Raw genomic sequence first — 26979 nt, 5'->3', positions numbered from 1 at the left:
TATGAAATCGGAACTATATATGAAACCTATTACAAACATGATCTCACATAATCAACATATTGCTAAGTTTAAGCAAGCTTAAAAGCCTTGCAAAAGTAAGATAAAGTCCTTGAGATCTTTGATAAAAACTTGTCTCTCCAGCTCTGCACACTCCAAGCTTTTGCATGTAAAGTTAAAAATCGCTCAATTAATATTTATATATATTAGCATAACAAAAAGAAAAAAAGGGAAAAATGCATTTCCAGCTATAAAATACACAGCGTTAACATGAAAACAATAAAATGTATGTCGTATAGAAAACCATCTCTTATGAACTAGAACAATGGCAATTAGCGAGAGCGCATTCAGTTTCAGCCGGCCCGGTTAAGACCGGCTGGCTTTTAGTCCTGATGCGTTGTATTCTCCTCCAGATTGCAGAACACGTTGCGCATTTTATCCAGATCCGGCGGCGCAGTGTCCGGATTGCGTATCCACATAATGTACGCCTGTTTATCGGTGCGTGTCAGCGGCTTAAAGTTGCGCGGATTCTGCGCCTCCTCATCCTGCAGCTTCGAGTTGTAGCGCGCATACAAAAAGATGCGATACCGCCAATTGTCAAACGTCTGCTTCCATTCGGTCACATGCTTGACGGCGCCCTGCGGCACAGCATTCAGCAGATTGGCCAGCTTCAGCCAGTACGGATCCAGCACCGGATCATTTCGTCTATGGTCGTTAATGAACTGATGCTGCTGCAGAAAGTGCACGTACAGCTCCTTTTGCCGTTTCGACATGCGCTCCTTGCGTTCTGTAAAGAGAAAGAAAGTTTAATATTAATACTTTGTCGAATGCTGAGAAAAACATGCACGACTGTTCTATGAGTCATACAAATTAAATTTGATATCCACAGCTCTGACTATGGATTTCGATTGGACGGGGAAATCTCTGACTCTCTTTTATAGTCTCTGATTTGAGGACGGACACCCCAGTTGGACTTGGGTAGAGCACATATATTGATGGTTTCTTCTGTCCATATTCTATTCTACAGTTAACAGAGCTTTAATGATTCATTTTCTTTGCGACTTTGATAGATTTCCCAATATAGCATACTTTTCTGCATATCTGTTGTTGAACTTACGTCGAATGTTGTTTGTGCCCGTTGTGGCTATGGCCATGCTGACGCCTTGCTGCTGTTGTTGCTGCTGTTGTTGTTGTTGCTGCTGTTGTTGCTGCTGCTGCTCCTGTTGCTGCAGCAGCGCCAGATGCTGTTGTTGCTGCAAATGCTGATGCTGATGTTGCTGCTGCAGCATAAACTCGTGCTGTATACGCTCCTGCAGCAGCTGCTGCTGCTCCTCCTCGTGCTGATGATGATGCGGAATATGTGTAGGTGGCGGCGGCAAGGGCAAGGGCGCCGTTGGCACCTGCTGCTGCAGCTGCTGCTGTTGGTGCTGCGAGTGCGGCGAATCCGGCAGCTCGTCCTGCGTATCATAGTCCATTTTGGGCGTGCACGGATCATAGGCGGGCATGCCGAGCTCCGCAGACGCGGCGCCGCTGCTAGCCTTATCTATGCGGTATTTCATGCTCTCCTGCTCATCATCATCGCAACTGGGCAGTGCCAGCGTTGAGGCCGAGGGCGCTGCATCCACGACAGTGCTGCTCTGGCACAAATTCGTGGGCTCCTCCGGTGTGGGCGAATCGTTGAGCAGCTTCTGGGCACCACAGCGGCACTGCGGATGCAGCACATAGTTTTCCAAGGCGGCATCGTACACTGAAAACAAAAAGAACCGAGTTAGTTACAAGAATTACACACAAAAAATATACTTAAATCTAGTTGCTTAATCAAAAGAAAGTTTGTGTTTCATATATGTTGCTTAAACATAATGTATTTAGCGCTTAGCATTAGTTAAAGTACACGTCATCTTCGTTCTGATTATCAATTAACATTTGCACTGGGGTTGGGGTTTGGACTCGGCCTTAGTAGTCGTAACTGTTCGTTGCCGTGGTGCTCTCGTCCAGCGGCACAAACATATCCATTTTGTCGTAGTCCGGCGGTGCAATGTGCTTGTGACTGGTCCACATGGCGTACGCCTTCTGATCAGTTGCGGTCAATGGCTTAAAGTTCTTGGGATCGCTCGTCTCCGACATGCTCAGTTTGGAGTTGTAGCGTGTGTACATGAAAATGCGATAGCGCCAGGCATCAAATGTTTGCTTCCAATCCTCCACGTTCTTTACAGCGCCCTGCGGCACACTATTGAGCATGTGCGCCAGCTTGGCCCACAGTGGCTCGGTGAGGCCATCGTGCCGGCGATGGTTCGACAGCATGCAGGGATTGTCCTCAAAGAACTTGACGTACAGCTCCTTTTGATCCTTGGACATGCGCTCACCGCGTTCTGCAAGCAAGATCAATTAATAAAACTTACGAAATGCTCTACCGTCTTCGCGGGTACTACTCACTTCTAAAGCGACTCATCAGGCCGGGCGTGTAGGGCGACTGTTGCGAAGTGTTTGGTGGCGTCATAGTCGGCAGACTGTGCGTGTAGTTTGAAAAGAATTGCTGGGCAGGCAGCGCGTGCTGCAAGGCTTGTGCCTGTTGTTGTTGTTGCTGTTGTTGTTGGTGTTGCTGTTGCTCCTGTTGCTGCTGCTGGACCCGTGCCTGATAGCGGGCTGCACGCGCTACACGCTCCGCCTCGGACTCGGACTCTGCTTTGGGTATTATGTCCATGGGATCTATGGATTGTGTTAGCGATTCAGGCGTGCGTTCCGCATAGGTCTGTGTGAGCCGCATTTTTTGTCCAGCATCTGCATGCTCCGAATTCGAGTTATTGGCATGCTCCAACGGCGAGTCCACAGGCTCATTGCAAACGCGCAGCGCTGGCGAATTTGGCTGTGATCCAGGCAAGGCCGACGCTCCACCAGCCACATAGTCGTGGCCGTGACTGCCGCTCTCATTAGAGCGCTGCGGCAGTGGTACATGGTGCTGTAGCGGATGCGGATGATGGTGTTGCTGCTGCTGCTGCTGCTGTTGCTGCTGCTGCTGCTTCAACGCAGCCATGGAGCAGGAAGGCTCGTAGGAGAGCAGCTCCTTGGCATGACCATCGTCTAGGGCTGCAAAAGGAAGCATTTTCAATGGGAATTTTTATTACAATGCAATTGTGAGAGACTTACAAGCAAAGCACGTTTTGCGGCTGCCGCATCTATATACACACACAGATCAATAAACGCACATGGCATTCATATATATTGTAGTTCTTTTGATATATACAAATGTATATATATAATGGCTCCAGGTTGTTAAGGGCTTAAACGCTAAACTGTAACGCGGCTAACTTATATGGCTAATGCAATTACCTTGGCTGATTTCTATAACGAAATTTGTGAGGTCGTGACGTTGGGCCAAATAATGCAGCAGCAGCTCATCGGGTATGTTGAAGCCGATCTTTTTGTTGCGAAACTCGAAATTGTAGATGCCAAATGCGGCGCGCACTGCAAACGAAATGAAACAGAAAGAGAAACAAAATCGAGAAAATCGCTCAATTCCAATGTGCAATTCACAAATTTATGTATTTACTATGCTGCTTTGCAGCCATTACACAGTTGGGTGTTGCTCTCGGTACACACATTTTCGAAGGCAATTAAGTTTAACGACCTGCCCTGGGCCTGGGGGCGGCCAGCAGCGGCAGCGTGCGCGCTGTTGCCCCTGCCCCCTGCCCCCTGGCACTGACAAGCAGCACCCGCACCAGCACTCTGTCCGTTAACAGGGCTTACCAACATTCTTCAAGTCCCATATGTTCAGATTTCGATTTTCCTCGGGCACACCAATCATGAGCAGCTTCTTAGTATCGCGAAATTGAAATGGAATTATAATTCCCGACCGCAGCACCATTTTCTATGCGCCACCACACAATTTTCACAGTTTTTCATAAATTTTCCACGTTTCTCTTTAAGGCTATCTTCGTAATTGTTTTGGTCTCTGTCCCTTCCTTGCCATTTGCATGTTTTACTTTTTCGTAAACAGCCTGTACTATCGATGAATATCGATAGTCGGGCATCGATGCCTGCTGCAATGCATCAACGAACGTAACGATACCTTTGACAACTCACAATGCTTGTAATATTCATTAATATTCATAATTATAAATAAAATTTTATGAATAGCTTGTAGTCGTCTGCTTTTTTCTTAAGCCTAATCGTTTATGATTTACTGAGGCCCTATCATCACACATCTAATGCAACTTTCAGCTTACGAACTTCCTTCGTCATATAAGTATCGTGTAAACTTTATAATTGAGTACTTGCTCGCAGCCCTGGACTCAACAGCTGTGAAAGCAAAAACAAACTCGGCTTTCATCTTAGTTTTTTTTTGTTTAGCAATTATAAGCAAAAGTAAAATGCTCGAAAACTGCCAGAGGCATCACATGATCCTGGGCCTGACCGCCCTCACCCTGGTGACGATCCTAGTGCTTATTATCGAATCCCGCTATGCTGCGGAGGGCAGCCTGGCGCGTCGTCGCGGCCAACAGTTCGTCATAGAGAACAACTCGACCTGCTGGAGACACGAGAGCTACACTGTGGTCCAGGAGTGTCATCCCTGCTCCGAGTTCGACATAGTCAGCCGCAGTCTGGGCGTCTGCATCCACACGCACTACAAGGAGGTGCTGCGCTGCAAGAGCGGCGAGATTGTGACCAAGAGCTGCGACCGAGTGGCGCTCATCGAACAGCGTAATTTCATCAAATTCGAGGCGATGGCATTTGTGCTGGGCGTGCTCAGCTATTTGGTGAGCTATGCCCGTGACCGCATACTCTCCAGGCGCAACTATATGCGCATCGAGCGCCAGCTGAATCGGGTGCAGTAGCCGCTGAGCAGCAGCCATGCCAAGGATACTCAACGCATCACTGTGTACATACATTTTTATATATATATATTAAACTATTGTAAACGATTTGCATAATTTATTTAGCTTTAAGTACATTAAATTCACACACACTTAAACTAATACTCGGGGGAATGGAATATATTGCGAATATCGGGAATGCAGCTGTCCCGGATTAGGGACAAGCCGAGCCGCGCCCATTGCGGCGGCTCTGGTCAACACAATTGGTGCATAACATACTTGGTTTTTGGTGCACTTGCGCCCAATTCCTATATAAATATAATAACAGCATACTGATGCAGCGTCTACTTGCGCCAGTCGGGTATCAGATCCGGCTCTGCACCCTTGGCTGCTGTTGGAGGCGCCGCTGTGGGCAGCGCTGGCGGTGATTGCTGGGCATCGAGTGTCTCCTCGCTGGTGGTGCTGGCATTGCTGCACGCCTTCAGCGAGTTATCGGTCATTGGCAGCGGCTTGGCCACGCCGATGCGTACCACGCCCTTGGGTGCGCCCTTTAAGGCCTGCACGGCCTGATCTAGCGAAGCGTTCTCCAAATTAATGGAGTTCACAAACAGCAGCCGATCGCCTGGTATAAGCCTGCCATCCAGCTGAGCCACGCCGCCGGGCACAAGCGAGCGTATGACAATCAGCGTATCGTTCGAGTCCAAGGGATCCTGGTAGTCCAGTATGGAAAAGCCCAAGCCGCGATCCCCTTTCAGCAGCTCAATTATTTGCGGCTGCGACGACCACATGGCCAGGCCGGTGAGCGGCTCCAGTGAGCGAGATTTCAGCTTGTTGAACGACGAGGCCGCCACGGCCACGTTGTCCGCATCGGCCACTGAGCCAGCTGTGGCCAGGCTGCCGTCGGACTTGGCCTTCACCAGACGATCCGTGGCCGGCAGCAGGTTTTCAAAATTGTTGCTCAGTTTCTTCAAGGTGTCATCTGAGAAGGGCAACAGCGTGGTGCCCTTGCTGCGTCCACACACCATGCGCACGTCCAATGGCAACTCCTTCAATATGGCCACAACTTCCAGATGATTCATGCCCAGCAAGCGCTCGCCGTTAACCTCCAGCAGCTCATCGCCCGAGCGCAACACGCCATTGACACCCACCGGGCCGTCGGGCAGTATGGAGCGTATATAATGATGTGGACGCACTTCGCGTCCACCCTCCACATCGACGGTGCCCTCCAGCGAGATGCCTAGGCCGCCGACGGCAAACTTTTTGATCTGTGCCACAATCACCTCCATGTCGGAGCCCACAATCTTTTGCCACTTGCGCACAATCTCCGCCTCGATCTCCTCGCTGAGCTCCGGTTCCATGTGGTACTTGTGGCGCGTGATAAGACTAGAGTTCTTGGCATGCACAGCCTGCAAAAGGGAAATGTGAGCATCACGAATATAGCAAAGTTATACGATGCTTACCTCCTGCTTATCGGCCAGCTGGACCACATCCGTGGGTATAATCTTGGGCGCGCCTTCGAGTGAATCCCGCACTGCCACCAATTGCTTGCCGGCGCCAAAGCTGCTCAGCGTTGTGGTGGTGGCCAGCGAGCTGGAGGGCGGCGTGGTCATCATGAAGGCGTCTGGCGCGGGCAGTGTCTCATCCTCCAGCTCCCTGGAGGTCGCTGTTGCAGACGAGATGCTGGCGGCAGCTGTGGCAGTGGACGAGGGCGTTGGCAAGGGCGCGCGCGAGGGTGTGCCAGGTGCACTGGCGGGCAGCTTCTCGTTGGCATTGGCGGCAATGGCCTGCTGCAGCTGCTCATATTTGGGACCGCGCAAATAGCGCTCGAGGCGCAGATTGACCACCTGGCCGGACTTCTTCAGCAGCTCGACAGCCTGATGATTGGAATAGCCCTGCAGCGATTGGCCATCTACCTCGATGATGCGATCGTTGACGCGTATGCGTCCGCTCAGATCCGCCGCTGATCCCGGCGAGACGCTCTTCACAAAGATGCCCGAGAGCTCCTCCTTTTCGCACACATAGCCGGCAATGGTGATGCCCAAGCCGTTGGCATCTTTCTTCAGCTCCACCTGCAGCTTCTCCGTTTCGGGCAGGGCCAGCAGCTCGTCCAGATCAATGCTGGGATCAATCAGCATCGAGGTCTCGCCGCGATATACAAAGCGTTCATCCTCCGTGGTCGTTTGCGGCGTAGATGCCGTCGAGCTCTCGCCAAAGATCTCTGGATAGCCGGTCGAGATGAGATAGCGCTCTAGCTCAGCAGGATCGACGAGCACGCGCGTGGGCACCACAGCGCTGCCCGGCTCCAAGGCATATTGTGGCGTGGGCAGACTCTGTTCAATGGGACGCACCACCACGAGGCGCACATGTGTGCCCGACTGCCGCAGCACCGCGGCCACCTGCTCGGAAACCATCTCGTGCAGATTGACATCGCCAATTTGCAGAATATGATCCCCGGAGCGCAGGCGCCCATCACGATCTGCCACGCCGCCTGGCAAGATGGTCTTCACAATGACGCCCGAGTTGCGCGCCCCAATTATGCCAAAGCCCAAGCCAGTGCCATCGTTGACCAGTTCAATGGCCTGGATTTGGGCATAGTCCGTGGCATATAAATCGGCGGCGGCCGACTTCGAGTTTTGGCTTTGTGGACGCGCCTCACCCTCGCCCGTTGAGCTGGACTTGTCCGGACTAGCTGGCGCCGACGAATCGTACATAACATCCCCGCCATTCAGGCTGAGCACCAGATTCCCGGAGACATCGATGTCAAAGTCGTTGGGCAACATGGACGGATGTTGGCCCAGCTGTATGCCCAGCTCGTACAGCGACTCCTGCACATGGGCAATGGTACGGAAAACCGGATCTGTCAGTATGCCCAGTATAGTATTTAAACTGTCCGCCGTTTGCAATTGCAGCTTCGCATCCTCGGACTCGTCGATGCCTTTTTTCACAGCTTCGATTTGCTGCAAGGCACTGGAAATATCGGCGCTCAGGTGCATTTTTACCTCTGCTTTTGATGTGGGTGTGGTCAGCTAGCTGGCCTCCACTTGCACTGAAGCGTATCGCTGGTATTTCCGTTGCTTTGGCCCTGGGCTGGCTTGGAGGGGGGCGTACTGCACAGGTGTCAGTAATTAAATTATGTAGGCCAAAAATCAGTTTGGCTTTCAGCTGCACTTCTAGCGTTTTTTTTCTCTACGAGCTTACGTCGAAATTCAACACTCTGATATAATTAGTTATTTTTTTTATGTGTTTTTCGCTTTAGCACAAATTATTATTCTTTGTTGTTTTTCTTGCTGTTTTTTAATTATGCTATGTTTTACCTGTTCGTAAAAATTGAACACTCTATCGATTTATCGATACCTTACCAAACTATCGATACCTTAGGCCAAGTATGCTGCTGGGTGCCAAATGAGTTCGATTTTCAAATCACAGTTAATTTGTATTTGCACAATTCAAATCAAATAAAATACAATTATTCACTTCATATGCATCACTTCATATCATATTCACTTATCCTCCATATGCAGCTTCTCCTCATCTTCCAGCTGCTGTTCCATCCTACGGAACTCCTTGTAGAAATCACGGGTCAATGCCTTCATCTCTGGTGTCAGATATTTTGGGAATATGTCTGCAAATAAATCGTAATTATTGTTCCAGCTATTGTTTGTTTTGTTAAGCAATGTTTACAATTAAACTCAATTATTAGGTCACCAAACTCTTCAATTCGCTTATTGGCTTGCTTAATTGCCTTCACCGCATCCAAATTACGGCACTTGGGCAAACCCTCGAGTGGCATGATCTTCTGGTAGCCCGGAGTAACCACATCCGAAATGACAATCTTCAGCTGACGCTTGTCCAGGGTGTCAACGAAGAACGTGAAGCCCGTATAAGCCTGGGCCAGATTGATGTCATAGCGATAGACCAGGTCATGCATATTGCGCCGCTCGAATGTCGGATGCGGCTTGTCGGCGACAATGAATATAATATCGCCGGGAATGGTCGTGGGATAGCGATCGCCCTCCTCCTTGAAGCAGAAGCGCGTGCCGGCCGTGGTTCCCGGCTGTATGATTAGCTTGAGTGTGTGCTTGCGCTTCTCCAGGCGCGATTCCTTCTTATCGACAATCTCTTGGCGCCAAACATGCATTAGCTTCACACAGCCGGTGCGCACCTCCTCCAAGGACAAATGTATAATGCGCTCCGTATTGGCATCCTTGTGGCGCACGCCAATGCCGTGCTCCCTGGTGGCATACAAGCTGGGCGGATTGGTAATGGCGTCTATGACATTGGCAAACGGCGAGTAGCTGGCAAAGACCTGCTCGTACACCTTCATGTGATCGCCATGATATTGATAGGGCGGAAAATAGCCATTGGGCAGCATCACGCCCTCGAATAGGCCCGCTTCACCAAAGCGATCATAGATGGCACGATATAGATCGTGGCCCAGCACATCGAATGCCATATTGATATAGGCCCATTGTTTGGTCTCGCTCATGGGCGACAGGTGCGTCAGTTTGCCCTCCTGCGCCAGCGGCACAAAGTCCATCTCGTATTTCTTGTCCCGATGCGGACACAAACGAACTGCCATGCGGCGGTATGCCAACGTGATTTGCTCTTTGCTGGCATTGCGCGGCATGTCCAGCACAGCATAGTAGTCCAGCTCTGGACGGTTCATGGCGATAGTTAAATATATATATATATATAGAAACTAAATAAACGTATTTTTAATTATCGGGAGTATATATTCACGGAGACAGCTTGAATTTGATTGAAAGCTCAAGCCCAGTACTGAAAATTTAGTTGGGTTTCTCTCAAACTACACACCAACTGAGTTTGTTGAACAAATGGGCAGGTTATTAAGATTAAACTTATAGTGTAACATGCAATAACAGCGCTGAAGGATCAGTCAACGTCGTCGGTGCTAACGCCAGCATATAAGGGCTCCTCCTTGGCAGCGTCGGCACTTTTATCGTTATTCGATTTGGAATTCTCTTTCTCCGTTGGCGTTTCATTTGTCGCCGTCGCCGTCTCGTCATCTTTGGCCTCCGACTCATCATTGCCCAGTTGCACATCGGCGGCATTTGGCACCCACAGGCCAGAGTCGACGCAACGTTTCATGTGATACTTGGCCTGATCCACCGGCATGGTCGCTATAGTCTTCTGCAATAGCTCAATGTCACGCGATTCAAAGCAAGCTTTAAGTTCCTGTTCGATGCAAAAAAGCGATCATATAGTATGCAATTTTATTTGAGACGTAATTAAACTCACCTCTGGCAGGGATTCAAAAACGTCAGCGGGATCCAGACCGCCGGGTCCCATACGCTCCTGTTTCTCCTCCTCTTCCAGCTGTGCCATGGCCTCCTGTAACTTTTCCTGTGCTCTCTTCTGGATGCGTTCCTTGAAGCCCTCAATTTCGCTCTCGAATTGCTGACGGTATTCAGGCACACATTGTTGAATTTTGGAGAAGAACGAGCTAACACAGGCGCGCGGATCCACATCCAATTGCTTGGCCAGCTCCAGAATGTACTGCATGCAAATGCACTGATGCGCCACATGTGCCATCAGATCGTGTTTCTCCTCCATTTCCAAATTGATTGACCAGATAACCAAATAGTTTGCCGTCTCCTCGCACACCAGATCCAAGTGCTCCTGCAGGAAACGCTTGGAGTCATCGTACTTGCGCAACATGCCATACTGCTTGCACAGCTTTTCGTTATCCTTGACGAACTGTTTCATGCGCTGCTCGCGCTCCTCTTCGGTCAGGTCCTCGGCCGCTTTGCGTGGTGGCTTTTTGTTAATAACTGTTTTCTCGAAGCCAGGTTTGCTTATTGTGTCGACATTCCACGGCGCCTTCTTCTCTCGCTTCAGCAACTCGTTTTCTTGCCGATCAAGTTCCTTTCCCTCGTTTTCAATTTTTTCCAGTTCTTTCTGTGATATGTATATATATGGTTAGCGGATGCGAGACTTAATAAAATATTGATAACAGGTTGTTCAGCTTATAGTTACCTTCAGTGCCACTTCGTCACCTTCTTTTTTACTGATAAGTTCCTTGACATTTATCAGTCGCGCCTGATAGCTCTGTCGTTTCTTCTTCAGCTCCTCCTTTTCCTTCTCGGACTCGGCCATGCGCTCCACGCGCGCCTGGTGCCGCCAGCGAAACAGCGAAGGCGTGTCGATGTTTGGGTGTGTTTCGTCCTCATCGTCCGAAATCTGCGAGAAATTCAAACTGTGGTTAGTTTAATTGCTCACGTTTGTTTTAAGACTACGCACCTCAATATTTTTCCATTTGCTATAATCGACCATATTGCTTATTGAATTTTTGTATTTTATTGTTTTTTTTTCGGCTTTTCTCTGCAAGTTCTAGAAATGTAGCTAGTGATGCACTAAAATCAATCTATCGATGAGCGAATTTATATTTGGTTGAGTTGCTTAATATCGATGGTTTTTATACCTGACACTGTCTCAGTGACTTAAAAAACAAAAACTTCTCTTCGGGGAAATAATTATGATGTGCTTCTCTTAAAGTTGAATATGGAACTGGCTTAAATGTGAAGACCACACTTGAACTATGACGTCCGTTCCATGATTTAAGCGTACTTAATTAACTGGCTCTAGAAAGTCAATTCATCGATAGCTCAGTCGATTTCGATAGAACTGACAGTGTTGGCAAACAGCAATATTGCGAAAGTTCAAGCAGTTGCGCGCCTTTCATGAAAATTTGAAATTGGGACACATGGTTAAGGTTAATGCATGCAGAAGACAAACAAACGAAATCAACAGGAAACTCAAGTTGTTCTTGCAATGCAAACACGAAGAAACAAATAGAGGGCGAGGTCAAATGCATTTTTAATGGCCATGTCTGTGCCAAGGCAGCTAGTCAGGTGTAAAAAATGCTCACAGTTCAAGAACAATGGCCAGCTATTATAGACGCAAAAAGGCAGACACGGTATTCCTGAATGCCAAGCCCATAAACAGCGGCAATGCGCAAGCCTATCTTCAAGGAGTCCGGAAGTATTCTATTGGATTGGCTGAACGTTTGGACAACGACTATATACCGCCGGCAAATGATAAGAAACGCGGTTCTACAAGCACGGTGGGCTCCAATAATCCAGACTTTACCCCGGTAAGCAATAATTCAAATGATTTCAATTGTTATTAAATGAAGTTTGTTCTGCCAGAGCGTTTTTTATCGCAGTATTGCGCCGGTTAATTGGTTCCTACGGATCATCGGGGTTCTGCCCATTGTGCGCCGAGGTCCCGCCCGCGCCAAATTTGCTCTAAATTCGGCGCCTTTCGTCTATTCGGTTGTTTTCTTCGTTTTTCTAGCGGTGAGTTATTCCGTTCCATTAGACATAAAGAGAATTCCTGTTTAATCATCCGACTGATGCAGTTCTATGTGGGTTACGTGGCCAACAATCGAATTCACATAGTGCGCTCGCTGAGCGGACCCTTCGAGGAGGCGGTCATCGCATATCTGTTTCTGGTCAATATTCTGCCAATTATAATAATACCCATACTGTGGTTGGAGGCCAAGAAGATAGCGCTCTTGTTCAACGACTGGGATGACTTTGAGGTACTCTACTATCAGATCTCGGGTCACAGTTTGCCGCTCAATCTACGGCAGAAGGCGATCTACATTGCCATCCTGCTGCCCATACTCTCGGTGCTGTCCGTGGTCATCATTCACATAACCATGTCGGATTTCAATCTCAATCAGGTGGTGCCCTACTGCATACTGGACAATCTGACGGCCATGCTGGGCGGCTGGTGGTTTCTCATCTGCGAGGCGATCAGCACCACTGCCTATCTGCTGGCGGAACGCTTTCAGAAGGCACTGAAGCACATCGGGCCCGCCGCCATGGTGGCGGACTATCGTGTCCTGTGGCTGCGCCTGAGCAAGCTGACCCGGGACATGGGCAATGCACTGTGCTACACCTTTGTTTTCATGAGTCTCTATTTGTTCTTTATCATCACTCTGTCGATTTATGGACTCATGTCACAGCTGTCGGAGGGATTCGGCATTAAGGATATCGGACTGACCATAACGGCGCTCTGGAATATCGGACTGCTCTTCTATATTTGCGATGAGGCCCATTATGCCTCGGTTAATGTGCGCACGAATTTCCAAAAGAAACTTTTGATGGTCGAACTCAATTGGATGAACTCGGATGCACAGACGGAGATCAACATGTTTTTGCGCGCCACCGAAATGAATCCCTCGAACATCAATTGCGGCGGCTTCTTTGATGTCAATCGCTCTCTGTTCAAGGGCCTGATCACCACAATGGTCACCTATTTGGTGGTGCTGCTGCAGTTCCAGATCAGCATTCCGACGGACAAGGGCGACGGCGTTGGCAACTCAAATGTGACCGTGGCCGACATGTTGATGGACAGTTTGGGCAATGACATGACCTTGCTGGGCACGCCCAGCTCCACCTTGGCACCCACAACTACAACAACACCAGTCGGCCGATCTGGGCGTGGCCGCAAGGGTTAAGTGGGTCAAGGTAAATGTTGTAAGGCCGCAACAATAAAAAAAAAAAAAAAAAAAAACAAGAAAAGGAAACCAAACAAAACCTGCACCGCAACTAGAGAATAATATATTAGCATAGTTATTAGAAGTAAATAATTTAACGGGCAACGGGCCAAATGAAAGATTTTTTCTAATATTTGTTAATAATGCCACAAAAAAAGGCCATTTGAAAATTTTTGAAATAAAATTGCTTTAACCAAAATGGTTTTTAACCTTTACACAACATTTATTAAACGAATTTGATGTTCAAACTAAACGGTCAAATTCAATTGGCCAATGGGCAATGCCCTTGTTAACACAGCAGTGTGAGCAAAAGAGACGACAATATAAGCTGCGGAAGCTATTACAGTACACTAGTATGTCATACATATAAGCATTTAGCACGACGCGGCACGCTCGAACTGTAGCGCAGCACATAACGAATGCTGCTGTGGCACATTAGACACTAGGTTCGAGTCCCAGTTGACACATATTTATTTTTATGTTTATTTAAATTAAGTTAAATTGTCTACAGCTACTAAACGTTTAGATCAAAGATTTAGGTGTAAGCGCACTACATTGAAAATAGTTAATGAGTATCTAGCATACCATAATAAATTGCTAGGGTTCGGGTCGGGTTATGTATATGTGTTGTGTATATATTGCCATAAGAATATAGTGTATCTGTGTGCATAACCCTTTTTGCGCTGCATCTATCTAAAATAGTTATCTCTCTGTTCCTCTTTATCCATATCACACACGTTCCAAAAACGCTAATAAAATCATTGAAAACTAAAAGAAATTGAAAAAAATGTAAGACACTTGATGCTGGAAGTTCGATGACGTTGGGGATTGGGAGGGTATGATGAATTCGTCGAAGCGTTTTATAGTGACTGCCATATTTAACCCTGTCCATCCGGGGATTCAGTCAGAATATGTTTGTAGCCGTTGCTGCCCAAATACATGTGCTCCCTGCGGAACTGATAGGGTATCTGTGAAGAGAATTGTTAAGAATCACTTTCATATATAATCTGGGTTAGGGGTTAATACTTACAGCGCCCGGGGCAGGGCAGGGAATGGCCACCGTTGCAATCTCTCGCAATTTGTTCATTGTGCGTAGACTTTGGTAGAAGCTGTGCATCACATACCACTTGATACCATCCATGCAGATTAGCGTATAACAGATGACAACTAAAAAAAAAAGAAAAGAGACAGCTCTTAACTCTGAACATAACCTCCAAAAATGTGCATGATATACTCACAATAGGAGCCCTGTCCGCAAAATATCATGGGCAATTTGGTATCCTTTAGCATAAATACAAAAACGGCAAAGGCAATCAGACCCAGAAACTCGAACACCAGCCAGGGTATAATCAGACCAGGTTTATTCTTGAACACGCCAAAGAACAAGGATATGGTGCTCAGGGTATAAGCGATGGTAATTCCCGACAATACATAGAGTGCATTTTCGGTAGCATCCGCCAGTTGTGCTGCGGTTTTGAGGCGCATATCATTGTGAAATGGTGACATGTTGTAGAATCCGCTGTCCTTCTGATCCAAAATATCCAAATCGAGCAGATGACGCATTTGCTCCGCATGCGATAGACAGAGCATCACCATGAAAAGTATTGCATGGGCAATGAGCTGCGGAAAATAGGAAAATAATAGAGTATAGAAATACTTGAATTCCTATTTAAATATGCTCAAATACAACTCTGCTGATCTTGCAGGGCTGTCAAAGTTCTCCGGACTAATATTTCAGCAATTGCGCCAATAATTCACAACCGGTTTTAGTACTGTGCAGATGAACATGCGTCTCGTGTCAGTTCTCGACTAAAAAGGGCGCTCGTCTTAGCACGTTCCACTGTTAGGAACTTGATTGCAGACGCATTGCGCCGTTGGCTCATCCATACGCTCCTTGTGGGTGGGGGCGTGCGCTACATTGCCGCCTTTGATGGGTTCTGGCGTGCTCAGTGGGGTATGGCTTTGCATATCCAGTGCGTAATTTTTGTATTTAGGGGCAGGTGGCTGCACGTTGGTGGCAGCCGGATTGCGGATTCGTCTGCGTGCCGGTGGTCCGTGCGCTGCGCCCCCATTAATTGATCTCTCAGACTGCAGCTGCTTGCATAAGAGTGGGATGTGGTGGTGGTAGGGACTTACCATCTGGTAGATGCTCGTCAGCAGAGCTGTGGTGCGCAAGTTGCGCGGTGATATTGGTGACATTAACATATCCCAGATCTGGCGACAGCTCCAGATGCCACCTGTTTTGACCGTGGGCAGCAGCATTTTCCGGAGTTTTTTCCAAACTTCTTCTGGTTCTTCAATCAATTTATGGATTTTTCCCTTGGCTCTCAACTTTAGCTGTTGGCGGTAGCGGACTGTTTCGTCATCCAATTGGCAATGAAGCTTCGAGGGTGGGTCTTCATTTGCGGCTCCCACGTAAAAGCTTTCGTGCGACCGCTGCACGGCGAAGCCAACGCTAGTATTGGAAACTGTTCCAAGGTTTGTTTTGATACTTAAAAAGCTTTTACTTGTTTTCTAGGAAAACTATCTATACCCTTTCGTTGATGATGTCTATTGGATGTAGTAAATGATTTGGTTGTTAAATTTAGTTTCAGTTTGCATTTCTATCCCTTTTTGTACTTTTATCTATGCATGTTTGAGTTGCATATATGCAAACATGCATGCATGCGTACATGTCGGGGAAACATACATGCATACATACATACATACATACATACATACATACATACAAACATACATACAAACATACATGCATACATTCATACATGCATGCATGCATGCATGCATGCACACATACATATTTACATACATGCATACATACATATATACACCTGCATACATACATACATACACCTGCATACATACATACATACACCTGCATACATACCTACAAACATTTCTACTTACATACTTACCCGCTCCACCTTCGCCTGCTCCACCGCCTCAAGCTGCTCCTCTACCGGCCGTTGCCTTGTTGAATTCCAACAAAGCCTACTTGAATTCTTGAGAATCGAGGAGAAGGGCACTTGGTATAAAATAATTTTATTTAAATTTGCAGCACAGCAAAAAATAAGCTGCAAACATATATACATAAATGCATACAGACATGCATGCATACACTAACACACACACGCCCACACACACATACACACACACACACACACACTTATATCCCTTCGTAAAAATACTAGTTTAAAATAAACGAACTAAACGTATGCATTATTGTTTTTACTTTTGGGATATAATTGTTTATGCAAGCATATTTGAATTATATTTAATCAAAAACTAAATTATTGATATCTAAAGCTTACTAAAGGGTATTCATGTTTCGACTTAAGAGCTTTTCAATATTTGAGGGTTGTTTTTGTTTTGGCTGTGCTTGAAAACGCGTAGATGTTTATCGCGACGTGCGAGCTTTTGGCGGAAGCTTCTGATTCTGCTTTCGGGGCGCAGCGTTGCCAGATCTGGGCGGCATATACGAAAATAAAGCAATTAAAGTGTTGCCTAAGCCCGGCAACGGGCCGCCGTTTGCTATGATAAATTTTACATTTTAAAAGTCAATTTACACTGAACTATAAAAATGTAACATAAATTTTGCCAAAACAGGCCATAAAACGCCAGTCGAAGCCGGCCACGCTGGCCACGGGGGCAATGCGAATGCGAATCAGAGTCAGAGTCAAAGTCGGACTGGAAGTCGGACTTGAAGCTGGAGCTGGAGCTGAAGTCGTGCCAGTTGGCATTGGCATTGCCATTGGCAACTGGCGCTCCTCCTGTGTCAGCTACTTGCACGCTTAATTGATTGTTTTTCTACGAGCTGGCGCGGACTCACAATGTTTCCAGCAGCAGCAGCAAGTTCTTGATGATGATGAGGATGGGGATGATGATTAGGCTGAGGCTGGGCTGGGGCATGATGAAGACCTCAGGGGCAATATATGCGCTGTTCTGTTGTGGTTTGCGGCTTGTTATCATTGGGCGTGTTTTATTAACTTTTAAGCTGCATGCACGCGAGGGGCCATAAAAAGTGCAACTGGCGGTGGCGCAAATCCAAAAGTCAATTAAAAATTTTTTACATTTGTTTGCACACAACACAACAGCTCGTCTCCCGCTCCCGCTCTCCCTCTCTCTCCCTATCTCTCTCTCTCTCTCCCTCTCTCTCTCTGTCTCTCAGGTGCTCAGCCTGAACCTGGCGCGATAATCATAACTGCAAAAAAGTAAGCAACTACGCGCAGGCGTCGCCCCGGTCATAATTTATGGCCTCAGCCTGGACCGCTTCAAGTATTGAAATATCATCTTCCAGCCATTTGGCGTTCAATTTGCGTTCGCAACGCTCTTTTGATTGGTTTTTTCGACCTGCCCTCCCCCTTCAACCCCTCCACCACACCTCACACCTGCCGCCTACTGCAGCTTTGGTGCAGCTGCTTGGGCCACAAATTGATTGCCTTAAAGTAACTTGTAAAATGCTTCTAAGCGCAGTTCGAGCCAACTTCGACTTGAACTGCCGGCTCAAACAGAAGCAACATTACAAATGTGTGGCGTTATTGCCACGGGGAGGAGCTGCAACAACCGGAGACGGAGACGTGGACGGAGCCGGAGCACTCAAAAGCAGGAGTCGCTGCCGCAGCTTGGACTCTGGCTTTGATTAAAACAAGTAAGAGCCATAAAGTTGGAAGTACTCGACTAGAAAATACTCTGCCTTTCATTTTAGCTTCCTTTTATATAGATATGAGAACAGGAAAAGATAGTCTTATTGAACTTCGGTCTTTGCAGTCCGATAAAAATAAAATGTCCAGCGTTTAAATATGGCATAAAAGCGGGTGCATACACCAAAGCACAAAGCTCTAGCTTTTAGATTTCTTTTCTTTTTTTTAAATATTTTTGGGAGGAACTTGCTGAGATATCCAAAAAGTGAATTATTTCCAATTTGTGTATATCATATAAGACCCTACATTCCAACTTTAAAGTGTCTAGATTTTGTAATCTTCATAATCTGGATCTACCACATACCACATTTCTAGATTTTATAATCCTTAAAGTTACGCTTAAGGACCAAAGTCTTAAGATCGATACTTATCGATATTTTGTTACAGGGGAATATACACTGCAAGTCTCTTGATATTGAGTTACAGATGAGCATAGCTCAATCCACATAGCTTATTATCCTGATCAAGAACATATATACTTTATAGGATCGTCCGCTTCCGCTAATTCCATATACTTGCACGAAACAATAATACCCTGTTTAAGCATTTTCAATGGGCTGAGGGTATATTTATAAAAAGGAAAAGACCATTTCGACGAGTGGGAGCCGATCCAGAAAGCAATCGCTGTTGTTAACAAGCATTTCAGCGCATGACAATTGGCATGCACACCTCCGGGCCATTAATATGCACCGAAGCTGGCTGACACGACAAGTCCAGCTCCGGATTGGCCGGCCGGGCTGCCGAGTCGCACTTTCATGTCATTTTACTATTTGTAATTCGATCTCTAGGGGTCTCGTTTGGCTTAGTTATTTAATCACTGAAATTGTCTGAGCATAAATAACATTTTCTCGACTTATTTGCACAATTTGTTTGCCTGTTTTGACAGCCATGCTTAGAGGCTGAAATTGAAACAGATATGGTAGCCAGATAACCCCGAGTCCGACTAGGTAGCTCAGAGCTCGGAGGAGCCAAATAAAAAACAGACCAACAGCTTAACAGCAATAGGATATCATTAGATCTGTTTGGTGCTTTGATTGGGCTAGAAGATGTTAATTGCCAACAATTAAATACTTTTGTCGACTTGCTATAGCAAAACATCATTTCCGGCTGATTATTACCATATCTTGTATGGTAGATAAATGATATTACACTTCGATGTGGTTGTCTTCCGATGCTTCTGTCTTCAGCATGTAAAGATTGGTAGAAACACACAGAAAAACTTGGGAGACAAAGCTATATATAGATGACTAGATGACATCTAATAAAGGATATTAGATGACTTCCGTAGTTAGTGAGAAAAATGAATGAATTCGCTGCTTCTTCTTCCTTTTCTCATCAACTTCTCATAAATTTTAGCTCATTCCAATTTGATTAACTAAAAGAGCATTTTCACCCGCAACTGTGGAAAATAGGCGGAAAACGGTTGCCAAATCGTTTGCTTACATTCTTAAGAAATATATCCAGGCCGGATAATCTTCGACATGTTGGAAATATGTGCATATTCATAACAAAAGGAATATATATAAGTATATCATCGCAAGAGTACTTAAATCAATTAGGTTCTATGCACGCCGACAGGCCAAGTTCAAACCAAGTGTGTGTATGTGTGAGTGTGTGTGTGTGTGAGTGTGAATTGTAAGCCGCGACATTAACCATGTCACGTTGTGGATGGCTCACATGTTTACCCAAAATATCAATTGTTACACATACGTATTTGCATGGGCCAAACAAAGCGGAAGCGTGCAGCAGAGCTGGCTTGGATCTCGATGCGGAATTTGGTGTCAAAATTTTGGCAATTCGATGAGTGGGAGGCGATTTTGGGCTCGGGCACTTGGCAGTTTTTCAACGTTGGCGCCATTATGCGCCATGATGAAGATGTTAGCATTTCCGATTAAACGCACTCGCCCCCAATCGCGGCATGAGAACGGCAGGAACAACAACAATAAACAAACCCTCGACACAACACAAATCTCAAGGGTGTGTTCAATTGTGTCAATTTAACGCCTTTTATGGCACCCCCCGCCAACAGCGAGTGTCCGTCCCGGCCCGTCCCGTCCCGCCCCGCCCCGGCGCAGGACTATCAAGCAGCAGCAGGAGCTGCAGCACGTTGGGCATATTAATTATTGCGTTCGTTGGTGATGCTCCGAGTTGTGCTCTGAAGCAACATTTGTGCAGTTTAACCCGCTCGATTTGCTCCTGCACGGCACAAAGTGTTAATTACGCCCACGCGCCGCTTGCAGAACTACGGAGCAGGACTCTTGGCAGTCGGATAGCCATTCGATAATATGTATTTGCAGAGTGTGTGCTTGGTTTACGTTCAACAAACGTGTTTATTAGTTGTCGCCTGTCTAAATATTGGATATTGATAATTCTACGGGCATGCCCTTGGATCAGTCTGTCTCTGACTCTGCTCCTCGTTTGCCGTATCAAATGGCAGCCGGCAGCAGGCAGCAGGATTATGCTTAGCTCTTAGTTTGTCAGAGCTTGTGTTGTGTGGCTGAATGAGCAACAAATTGCAATTTAATTGAAGACTCCAAATGTGGGCTGTCATATGTTATATACACCCAAGTATATTCCAATTACCATTCTGGCAAAGCTTGAATATTGATATCAATTAAGTTCTATAAAGGCAGAGACGAATTTTAATTATTGATATCAAGAACATATGATATATTTCAATGCGGACGAATATACATATGAGTGTATTCATTTTTAAATGAAGAAATTTTAACTAATTTAAAAAACGTTTATCAATTTAGGCAATTATTAATCTGATCTAGACAAGAATGCTTGATAAGACAGACAAATCACTTTTTCCGATTTTGAGAATCACAAAGAGAGGCAATCATTGGGATATAAAGAACAAACATTCGCTCATTAGTGTGTAAGAGAGATATGAAGCAAGTAAGACCAAGAGACAGAGAGGCATAGCTAAAGCAAGTCGATATACAAAAACTTAAATTAATATTAAAATATTTAATGATATTACTTGATCTCGTGAAAATCGCATAGAAGAGCGCCTGGCTTTAGAGAAGAAAATAGCTACATTCTGAGGCATATCAGTGGCAATGCTGTTGTCTTTCGCTATTCAATCTAAGCGAATTGAGCTGTAACTAAAACTGAACTAAAGTCGAAGGCATACCTTTAAAACAGACACGGCTCAGGAGTGGCGGCACAGAGCACCGCTTGGGCAAATATCCTTGATATCATTTAGTCAACTGGAAAAAATTCAATCAGCATACTTGGCAAATATTCAACAGCGCTGGCAGCAGCGATTGTTTGAGTGAGCACAGCCCTGGCAATGGGCGGTATACAATGAGTGGGTGTGGCAGCCAAGGGACGCGCTCCGATAGATGGGGATGGGTAGGTGGTTGGTTGTGAGGGGGGGCACATTGCATAAATCAACAGCAAATAAAATGCTGATACGCTGAAAGTTCGTCGAGTCTTCGATGCTGAAACAAAACATGCGAAGCGGAATCGGATTCGGAATCGGAATCGGGCAAAAATTCGCATTCACGATAATTGAATTTCTGTGCAGGAGCAGGAACAGCAAAAAAAAAACACAAAGAAAAAAATGTAACACGAACTAGAAAGAGACTCAGTCGGAGCAGCGTGTCCAGCGATGCATGCGTCGCACGTAGCCAGGAGGAGCAGTCGAAAAGTATGGAGACGGCGACAAGGATGAGCACTGTGCGCCCATATTATGTGCACAATAAATAGACGTGATCAGCATGAACAAGGAGCTGCCAGCAGCTAAGTCGATGTCGTTGTCGTCCTTGCGCTTGGCTGCGCGGCCACATCGCTGGCTGCATGCTGAGAAGGAGCCGCAGCCGCAGCACGACCGAGGAAGCACTTGAGAGGATGTTGCCAGCGTTGCTGCTCCGGCGCTGCCGCTGCTTCTGCCCGAGACTGTTTCCGGCTTTTGTTGCCCAAAAGTGCTCGACAAAATCTTTTGTGTGTATCTCCCGCTCCCTTCACTTTTCTGTGTGTGTGTGGGGGGGTAGCTAAGTATGCCGTATCCCCAACAAAACACCCCTTGAAAAACCCAAAAGGCACACCAGCCCGCCCCCGCCCCCGCCTCCCCCTCAAGGAACGTAGCAAACTTGGGAAAAACAAGGCGAAGGCGTCGAACTTTTTATGTTAACTTACTTTGTAGTTTCTTCTTATTTGCAACTTTGATTTTTGTTTATTTTTGCTCGAAGCAAAGCCCACACCCCCAACATCCCGTGGGGCGGCGCACGCACAACGCCCGGCGGAGCGAGGGAGACGGCCACAGAGAATGCTAAATGAAAAAAGAAAACAAGTAAAAATGGCGACGGGCGCCAACTTTGCACAAAGTAAAAGGAAAAATTTCAGCGCTGCTTAGCATGGGAAATTTTCATGCTTAGAGCTCTTGAGTTTTTCTTTGGGGCGCTGCGCTTTAAAATGCGCCATTTTGTTGTTTGCACAGGCTACCCAAACACCCCACCCCCGCTTCCGACCCCAGCCTGTGCTGGCTGACCCAACACAGCCACGCCCACAAGCGCCCCCAATCTGACCAAGCGGAAGTTTTATGAATTTTGTACAAAGCAGCAAAGTTTTCTCTTCGTCCTTTTGGGGCTTATGCTCCTTCCCTTCGCTTTTCTTTTTATACATTATATTTTTCCATAGCTGTGTCTGTGTGTGTGTGTATCTGTGTCTTGCATCTTTTGTGAAATCACTGCAGTATGCATAATGCCAAGAGGAGGCAAATGGAAAATGGAAAATGGAGAATGAAAAATGGAAAATTCGTGTCGCCTGTCAACCGGAAATATTCATATAAATCAGCAGCAACTTTTGTGCGGCAAGTTTGAGGAAATTTTCACTGCATTTGCACGTTGGGAAAGAAGAGGAAGAAGAAGATCCATAGATTGCCCCTGTCCGAGGCGCTTCATCCTAATTCTTAACTTAAACATAAACTTTCTACGGGTATTTTTATGCGGGTCTACAACATATTCGGGGCACTTGACAACACATTTTTTTTTTTGGTTTTTTGTTTTTTTAAAAATGTGTCAACCCTTTTATGGAACTTTACAACACCTAATGAAGTTATTAGGGTCGTCAATGAACGTCAACAAATTGACATTTAATGAAGTGCGCGACCCGTACAATGATCTTTTAATTGCCAAGGCGAAAGCGAACCCAAAAAAAAGAAATTCAGAATACAACACCTAAAAATTAACTTTAATCACTTTGGGTTGATTGTTCCGTCGCATATGTACCAATAATTATGATGTTCTTGCCAATTGACATGGACGCGAATCATGAAGCGTGAAACGTTGAGCACTGTTAGTTTTTGAATACCCTATGTTCAGCAAATGATTGTTAGAGGGTAGAATAATGTCATGCATAGAGTATATGTTGCAGGTGGAAGATATCAAGCAATGGGTAAAAAGTTTAAAGTTAAGCTGTGCTAGTCTTTACGACAAGGAGTAATATTTTCTTATAAGAAATCAAATATTTAGAAAATATAAATATAATATAATAAAATATAAGCACAGCTGTACAAGTGCATATGGCAGACATATTAATATAAGAAAACATACTTACATATAACATATAGAAAATATAATAAAAAATGAATAAAATGGAATTCTATGTGTCTAGAATTGATTGAAGGAGAATTGAGAGTTGTGTGTTTCTTAATTTAGATTAAGGGTATCGCGTAGTCAAAAGATGTCAAATGAGCATATGGAAGATATGTACAGCTCATTAAGATATATTCTTATTTTAATTTATATTACACTCAAACGTATAGCTTCAATATAATATAGAAGTCAATATAGAAGTCATAATGAAAACAGATTAATTAATTAATTTATTTTCGAAATTGTAGGAGAAAAACTATTTTTCTACTATTTTTCGAATCACTCGTTTTTAAAACTTGTTTGTAGACTCTTGTTTCAAATATTGGTCAATCTGAAAAATATTATTTAAATTTATTTTTGACAAATAGGATAAATGGTTCGAGTCCCCAGATAGTCTATGTATTATGGGAAGCTAAAAGTTATTTGCATAATAACTTAATACTGGTACTTATAAGCAAGACAATTACAATTTCCTCCTAATCTTACCTTAAGCCAAATTAATTGCTCAAAAATCAGACGAACTGAAACCTTTAAGACTTTTGAGCGCAAGGAGTATATATAGTTGTGGTTCCCAGTATGGCATTTATCTAAACACAATTTTTAGATGCCAATTATGGGCACGGAACCAATCTAGCCCGCATCTTGTATATGAAAATATCTACGACTAGCAATATTTTCGGTACAACGGGCAATTCAAAATTAAATTGTTTTATCAAAATTGGTATTGTTTAACATATAACAAAGCCAACAAGAAGCGGATGTAAGCATATAGAAGAGCAACTGCACACGAATCGAGTCTAAAGGCAGCTCGAGCCAGCGACTTTTATTTTTTATACCCTGAACCCATTAAAAATGGGTATAAGGGTATATTGTATTTGTGCGAAAGCCAAATGTATGTAACAGGCAGAAGGAAGCATCTCCGACCCCAAAAAGTATATATTCATGATCAGCACCAATAGCCGAGTCGATATAGCCATGTCCGTCTGTCTGTCCGCCCGTCCGTCCGTCCGTCCGTATGAACGCAAGGATCTCAGAACCTATAAGAGCTAGAGAAATTTTAGATGTAGGTGCCTCTAGCTCCCGCGCAGATCGAGTTTGTTTCCGATAATCGATAACTTCCTCCGTTTCCAAGCAATCGATAAAAATCTATATCGATATCCTGTTTTTTGGACAATTTTGGTAAATAATAAGAGCTAGAGTCACCAAACTTGACATATAGCTTCTAAAATAGAATATATATATGCATTTGATGTTGGAAGAAGACGGTTCAGGGTATCCCCTGGTCGGGAGCTCCCGACTAGAACCTCTACTTGTTTGCTTAAAAGTTCTGCCAACACTTGGCACATCATTTAATATTTCTGGAAAATTTACCTTTTGGAAAATTTGGTTTATTTCATCTCTTGAGATCTGTGCAACATCTTGACTTTGTGGCATTTGCATTTCATATTTATTTCATGATGCCGTTAATGCTCATTAGCTGGCTGAGTTGGCTGCAAGTGCAGGCATACATACATATGCAGATATATATGTTACGTATATATATGTGTATATATATTCAGTGGGCATACAAATTCGCAGTTGTTGCAGCAAAGTTGTGTTGCTGCCGGCTTTCTCAGGCGAATTAACATAAATTATGCACGCCCACTTGCAAATGCAGCTCGTGCGTGGCGCGACCGCCGCCGCCGCCGCCGCACCCGGAGCCTGGCTTGGTTGCACGTGCTGGTGGCGCCACAGCCACCCCAACAGGTGCGTGGACGCACAATTAAGCGCTGGCAAGTGGCAAGTGGCTGCTGGCGGGGGCTTATTGAATTTTCATATTTTATGCAAGCACTCTTCAACTATGCAAAAGCGAACTTAATAAACGAATTAGAATTAGCCAGCTTTGAGACGCAGCAAGAGGCGGCGGCTAACTTTTGCTTTGCTTGCAACACACACACACACACACACCCACACACCCACACACTGAGGCACAATAGCGCCACCCTGTGGCGGCAACTTTGAGTCCAAAACACGCCCCTCGGCCCTGCGGGGGTTGGCGACTGTTCACATAATCGAATTTATTTTTCTGGGGCGCCGCTTGCTTTTGGCCAAAGTTTCACAGCGGTTTTCAGTGCCTCAGCCAAAAACTTCAAACCCAGCCCTAACCACATTGCCACACACATACACACACCCGCACACACACACGCATGCACACATGCGAGATTTGATTTTATTTTGCGCTTCTATTTCAACTGATGCTGTAAAATTAGCAGCATAAGATTGGATTATCTTTGTGTGCCGCATTCGCATGTGGCTGCCCTTTTCTTTTTATTTATTTTTTTGGTTCACTCACGACCCTTTTTCGCTCTTCCTCTTCATATTTATTCTCATTTGTTGTCAGCCCTGTGATTATGTATGTCGAGGCACGTGCCACGATTAGGCGAACACCGCTGCGTCCAAGCGTGAGCGGAGTCGGACTCGAACTCAGACTCGGAAACGGACTGGGACTCGTTGCCGGAGTCACAGTCGGATTCGGATCTGGTTCGAGACAAGCAACATTTTTGCGGCATTGTTGCTAATTTGCTTAAAGGCCGCCACAGTCGAGAGTCGACTCAACATTAGGTCACATTTAGGGTGGAATGAGTTGAGCATTGGACTAGTTTTGCCCGCCCTTGGGAAGGGGTGCGGGCAGGTTGTACGGAGCTAATATTCCTATTTGTGTTCACTTTGGAATTCAGTTTATGGGCTAATTTATATATGGTGGTACATTTTGAGATTTTTTGATTGACAGTTTTGTACTTAATGCTTTAAGTTTATTTTTTTTAAGACATCTAAATCTGGCAACATCATTCTTGGTATCCTCTAATATATCCTATAAAGACATAGATCGAAATTTCCCACACCTATAACTCGGTCAAAACTCAACCAACTTTCATCAAGTTAAGCTCTTTGTTCATTGTTTGGCCTGTAGATCAATTTGCCATCTGAATCTGGATACATGTTTCCTGGTCAAAATTCAGATATAGGTCGAAATTTCCCACTCCCATAACTCGGTCAAAACTCGACCGATTTTTATAAAATGTGCCTCTTTGTTCATAGTTTGGCATCTAAATCTGTCAGCTCTTCTCATATACTTATCAGATATATACGAAAACTTACCATTATATTCGAAGCCTTTCTCACAGAGTCTCCCAGAGAACGCGCGGAGCTGCAGCTGCACGTGGAGATCAGGACCGTGCACTAATTGGAACCCCATAGCTTTCTACTTGACCATGCTGCAGAGCTCGTTCCACTCGCGTTACCATTCCCACTCGGGCTGGCAACCTGCCCTGAAGTCAATTAATCGCGGTAATAAGTCA

General features: G+C 45.5%; 7 protein-coding genes and 1 non-coding gene across 10 annotated transcripts; 3 read left to right on the top strand and 5 right to left on the bottom strand.

The window, feature by feature from the left end:
- Window positions 1-219: 219 nt before the first annotated feature.
- On the bottom strand, window positions 220-3962 carry LOC115767159 (putative uncharacterized protein DDB_G0291608). Of its 3 annotated transcripts, none has more exons than XM_030711335.1 (4): window positions 3742-3962; window positions 3325-3459; window positions 1115-1744; window positions 220-784 (listed from the first exon to the last, which is right to left on the bottom strand). In XM_030711335.1, exons 1-4 carry the CDS (start codon window positions 3857-3859, stop codon window positions 381-383), a joined length of 1287 nt encoding a protein of 428 aa, XP_030567195.1. In that variant the 5' UTR covers window positions 3860-3962; the 3' UTR covers window positions 220-380. The 3 variants fall into 3 exon arrangements, with proteins under 3 accessions (XP_030567195.1, XP_030567194.1, XP_030567196.1); XM_030711334.1 differs by lacking the exons at window positions 220-784; window positions 1115-1744 and adding exons at window positions 1844-2366; window positions 2431-3081; XM_030711336.1 differs by lacking the exons at window positions 220-784; window positions 1115-1744; window positions 3325-3459; window positions 3742-3962 and adding exons at window positions 1844-2366; window positions 2431-3081; window positions 3142-3188.
- Window positions 3963-4293: 331 nt separating this feature from the next.
- Window positions 4294-4910, top strand: LOC115767146 (protein JTB). Its single transcript, XM_030711315.1, has one exon. It carries the CDS (start codon window positions 4365-4367, stop codon window positions 4827-4829), a length of 465 nt encoding a protein of 154 aa, XP_030567175.1. The 5' UTR covers window positions 4294-4364; the 3' UTR covers window positions 4830-4910.
- Window positions 4911-5129: 219 nt separating this feature from the next.
- On the bottom strand, window positions 5130-8097 carry LOC115767145 (patj homolog). The gene is made up of 2 exons (XM_030711314.1): window positions 6269-8097; window positions 5130-6214 (listed from the first exon to the last, which is right to left on the bottom strand). The coding sequence occupies exons 1-2, from the start codon at window positions 7799-7801 to the stop codon at window positions 5153-5155; spliced, it is 2595 nt and encodes an 864-aa protein (XP_030567174.1). The 5' UTR covers window positions 7802-8097; the 3' UTR covers window positions 5130-5152.
- A 132-nt stretch (window positions 8098-8229) lies between these two features.
- LOC115767140 (dnaJ homolog subfamily B member 13) lies at window positions 8230-9492 on the bottom strand. The gene is made up of 2 exons (XM_030711305.1): window positions 8490-9492; window positions 8230-8430 (listed from the first exon to the last, which is right to left on the bottom strand). Exons 1-2 carry the CDS (start codon window positions 9472-9474, stop codon window positions 8309-8311), a joined length of 1107 nt encoding a protein of 368 aa, XP_030567165.1. The 5' UTR covers window positions 9475-9492; the 3' UTR covers window positions 8230-8308.
- Window positions 9493-9685: 193 nt separating this feature from the next.
- On the bottom strand, window positions 9686-11216 carry LOC115767139 (hsp90 co-chaperone Cdc37). The gene is made up of 4 exons (XM_030711304.1): window positions 11070-11216; window positions 10806-11009; window positions 10068-10727; window positions 9686-10004 (listed from the first exon to the last, which is right to left on the bottom strand). Exons 1-4 carry the CDS (start codon window positions 11100-11102, stop codon window positions 9702-9704), a joined length of 1200 nt encoding a protein of 399 aa, XP_030567164.1. The 5' UTR covers window positions 11103-11216; the 3' UTR covers window positions 9686-9701.
- A 493-nt stretch (window positions 11217-11709) lies between these two features.
- On the top strand, window positions 11710-13296 carry LOC115767150 (gustatory and odorant receptor 63a). Its single transcript, XM_030711321.1, has 3 exons — window positions 11710-11922; window positions 11978-12127; window positions 12190-13296. Exons 1-3 carry the CDS (start codon window positions 11710-11712, stop codon window positions 13294-13296), a joined length of 1470 nt encoding a protein of 489 aa, XP_030567181.1.
- Window positions 13297-13596: 300 nt separating this feature from the next.
- On the bottom strand, window positions 13597-15721 carry LOC115767141. Its single transcript, XM_030711306.1, has 4 exons — window positions 15472-15721; window positions 14574-14955; window positions 14366-14502; window positions 13597-14303 (listed from the first exon to the last, which is right to left on the bottom strand). The coding sequence occupies exons 1-4, from the start codon at window positions 15595-15597 to the stop codon at window positions 14214-14216; spliced, it is 735 nt and encodes a 244-aa protein (XP_030567166.1). The 5' UTR covers window positions 15598-15721; the 3' UTR covers window positions 13597-14213.
- LOC115767179 lies at window positions 15147-15405 on the top strand. The gene has a single exon (XR_004018359.1). It is a non-coding gene; the product is annotated as a U11 spliceosomal RNA (small nuclear RNA).
- Window positions 15722-26979: the final 11258 nt, after the last annotated feature.

Source organism: Drosophila novamexicana, unplaced genomic scaffold, assembly GCF_003285875.2.
Source record: "Drosophila novamexicana strain 15010-1031.04,08,12 unplaced genomic scaffold, DnovRS2.1 tig00001340-arrow-arrow-pilon, whole genome shotgun sequence".
NCBI classification, from domain to species: domain Eukaryota; kingdom Metazoa; phylum Arthropoda; class Insecta; order Diptera; family Drosophilidae; genus Drosophila; species Drosophila novamexicana.
Note: the sequence above shows the minus strand (reverse complement) of the source record. Positions and strands in the feature narration are given on the sequence as shown.

Bases quoted from the DNA above. Each gene is read 5' to 3' on its own strand.
- LOC115767146 (XM_030711315.1), top strand. From the start codon at position 4,365: ATGCTCGAAAACTGCCAGAGGCATCACATGATCCTGGGCCTGACCGCC.
- LOC115767139 (XM_030711304.1), bottom strand. From the start codon at position 11,102: ATGGTCGATTATAGCAAATGGAAAAATATTGAG. The intron at 11,010-11,069 runs GTGCGTAGTCTT...AATTTCTCGCAG, and splicing joins GCAAATGGAAAAATATTGAG to ATTTCGGACGATGAGGACGA. The intron at 10,005-10,067 runs GTGAGTTTAATT...TGCATCGAACAG, and splicing joins TTTTTGAATCCCTGCCAGAG to GAACTTAAAGCTTGCTTTGA.
- LOC115767145 (XM_030711314.1), bottom strand. From the start codon at position 7,801: ATGCACCTGAGCGCCGATATTTCCAGTGCCTTGCAGCAAATCGAAGCT. The intron at 6,215-6,268 runs GTAAGCATCGTA...TCCCTTTTGCAG, and splicing joins AGCTGGCCGATAAGCAGGAG to GCTGTGCATGCCAAGAACTC.
- LOC115767141 (XM_030711306.1), bottom strand. From the start codon at position 15,597: ATGCTGCTGCCCACGGTCAAAACAGGTGGCATCTGGAGCTGTCGCCAG. The intron at 14,956-15,471 runs GTAAGTCCCTAC...TATTTTCCGCAG, and splicing joins TGACGAGCATCTACCAGATG to CTCATTGCCCATGCAATACT. The intron at 14,503-14,573 runs GTGAGTATATCA...TTTTTTTTTTAG, and splicing joins TTGCGGACAGGGCTCCTATT to TTGTCATCTGTTATACGCTA.
- LOC115767150 (XM_030711321.1), top strand. From the start codon at position 11,710: ATGGCCAGCTATTATAGACGCAAAAAGGCAGACACGGTATTCCTGAAT. The intron at 11,923-11,977 runs GTAAGCAATAAT...TTGTTCTGCCAG, and splicing joins ATAATCCAGACTTTACCCCG to AGCGTTTTTTATCGCAGTAT. The intron at 12,128-12,189 runs GTGAGTTATTCC...CGACTGATGCAG, and splicing joins TTTTCTTCGTTTTTCTAGCG to TTCTATGTGGGTTACGTGGC.
- LOC115767159 (XM_030711334.1), bottom strand. From the start codon at position 3,859: ATGGTGCTGCGGTCGGGAATTATAATTCCATTTCAATTTCGCGATACT. The intron at 3,460-3,741 runs GTAAGCCCTGTT...TTTCGTTTGCAG, and splicing joins ATGGGACTTGAAGAATGTTG to TGCGCGCCGCATTTGGCATC. The intron at 2,367-2,430 runs GTGAGTAGTACC...TCTTGCTTGCAG, and splicing joins CCTGATGAGTCGCTTTAGAA to AACGCGGTGAGCGCATGTCC.
- LOC115767140 (XM_030711305.1), bottom strand. From the start codon at position 9,474: ATGAACCGTCCAGAGCTGGACTACTATGCTGTGCTGGACATGCCGCGC. The intron at 8,431-8,489 runs GTAAACATTGCT...ATTTATTTGCAG, and splicing joins CCTAATAATTGAGTTTAATT to ACATATTCCCAAAATATCTG.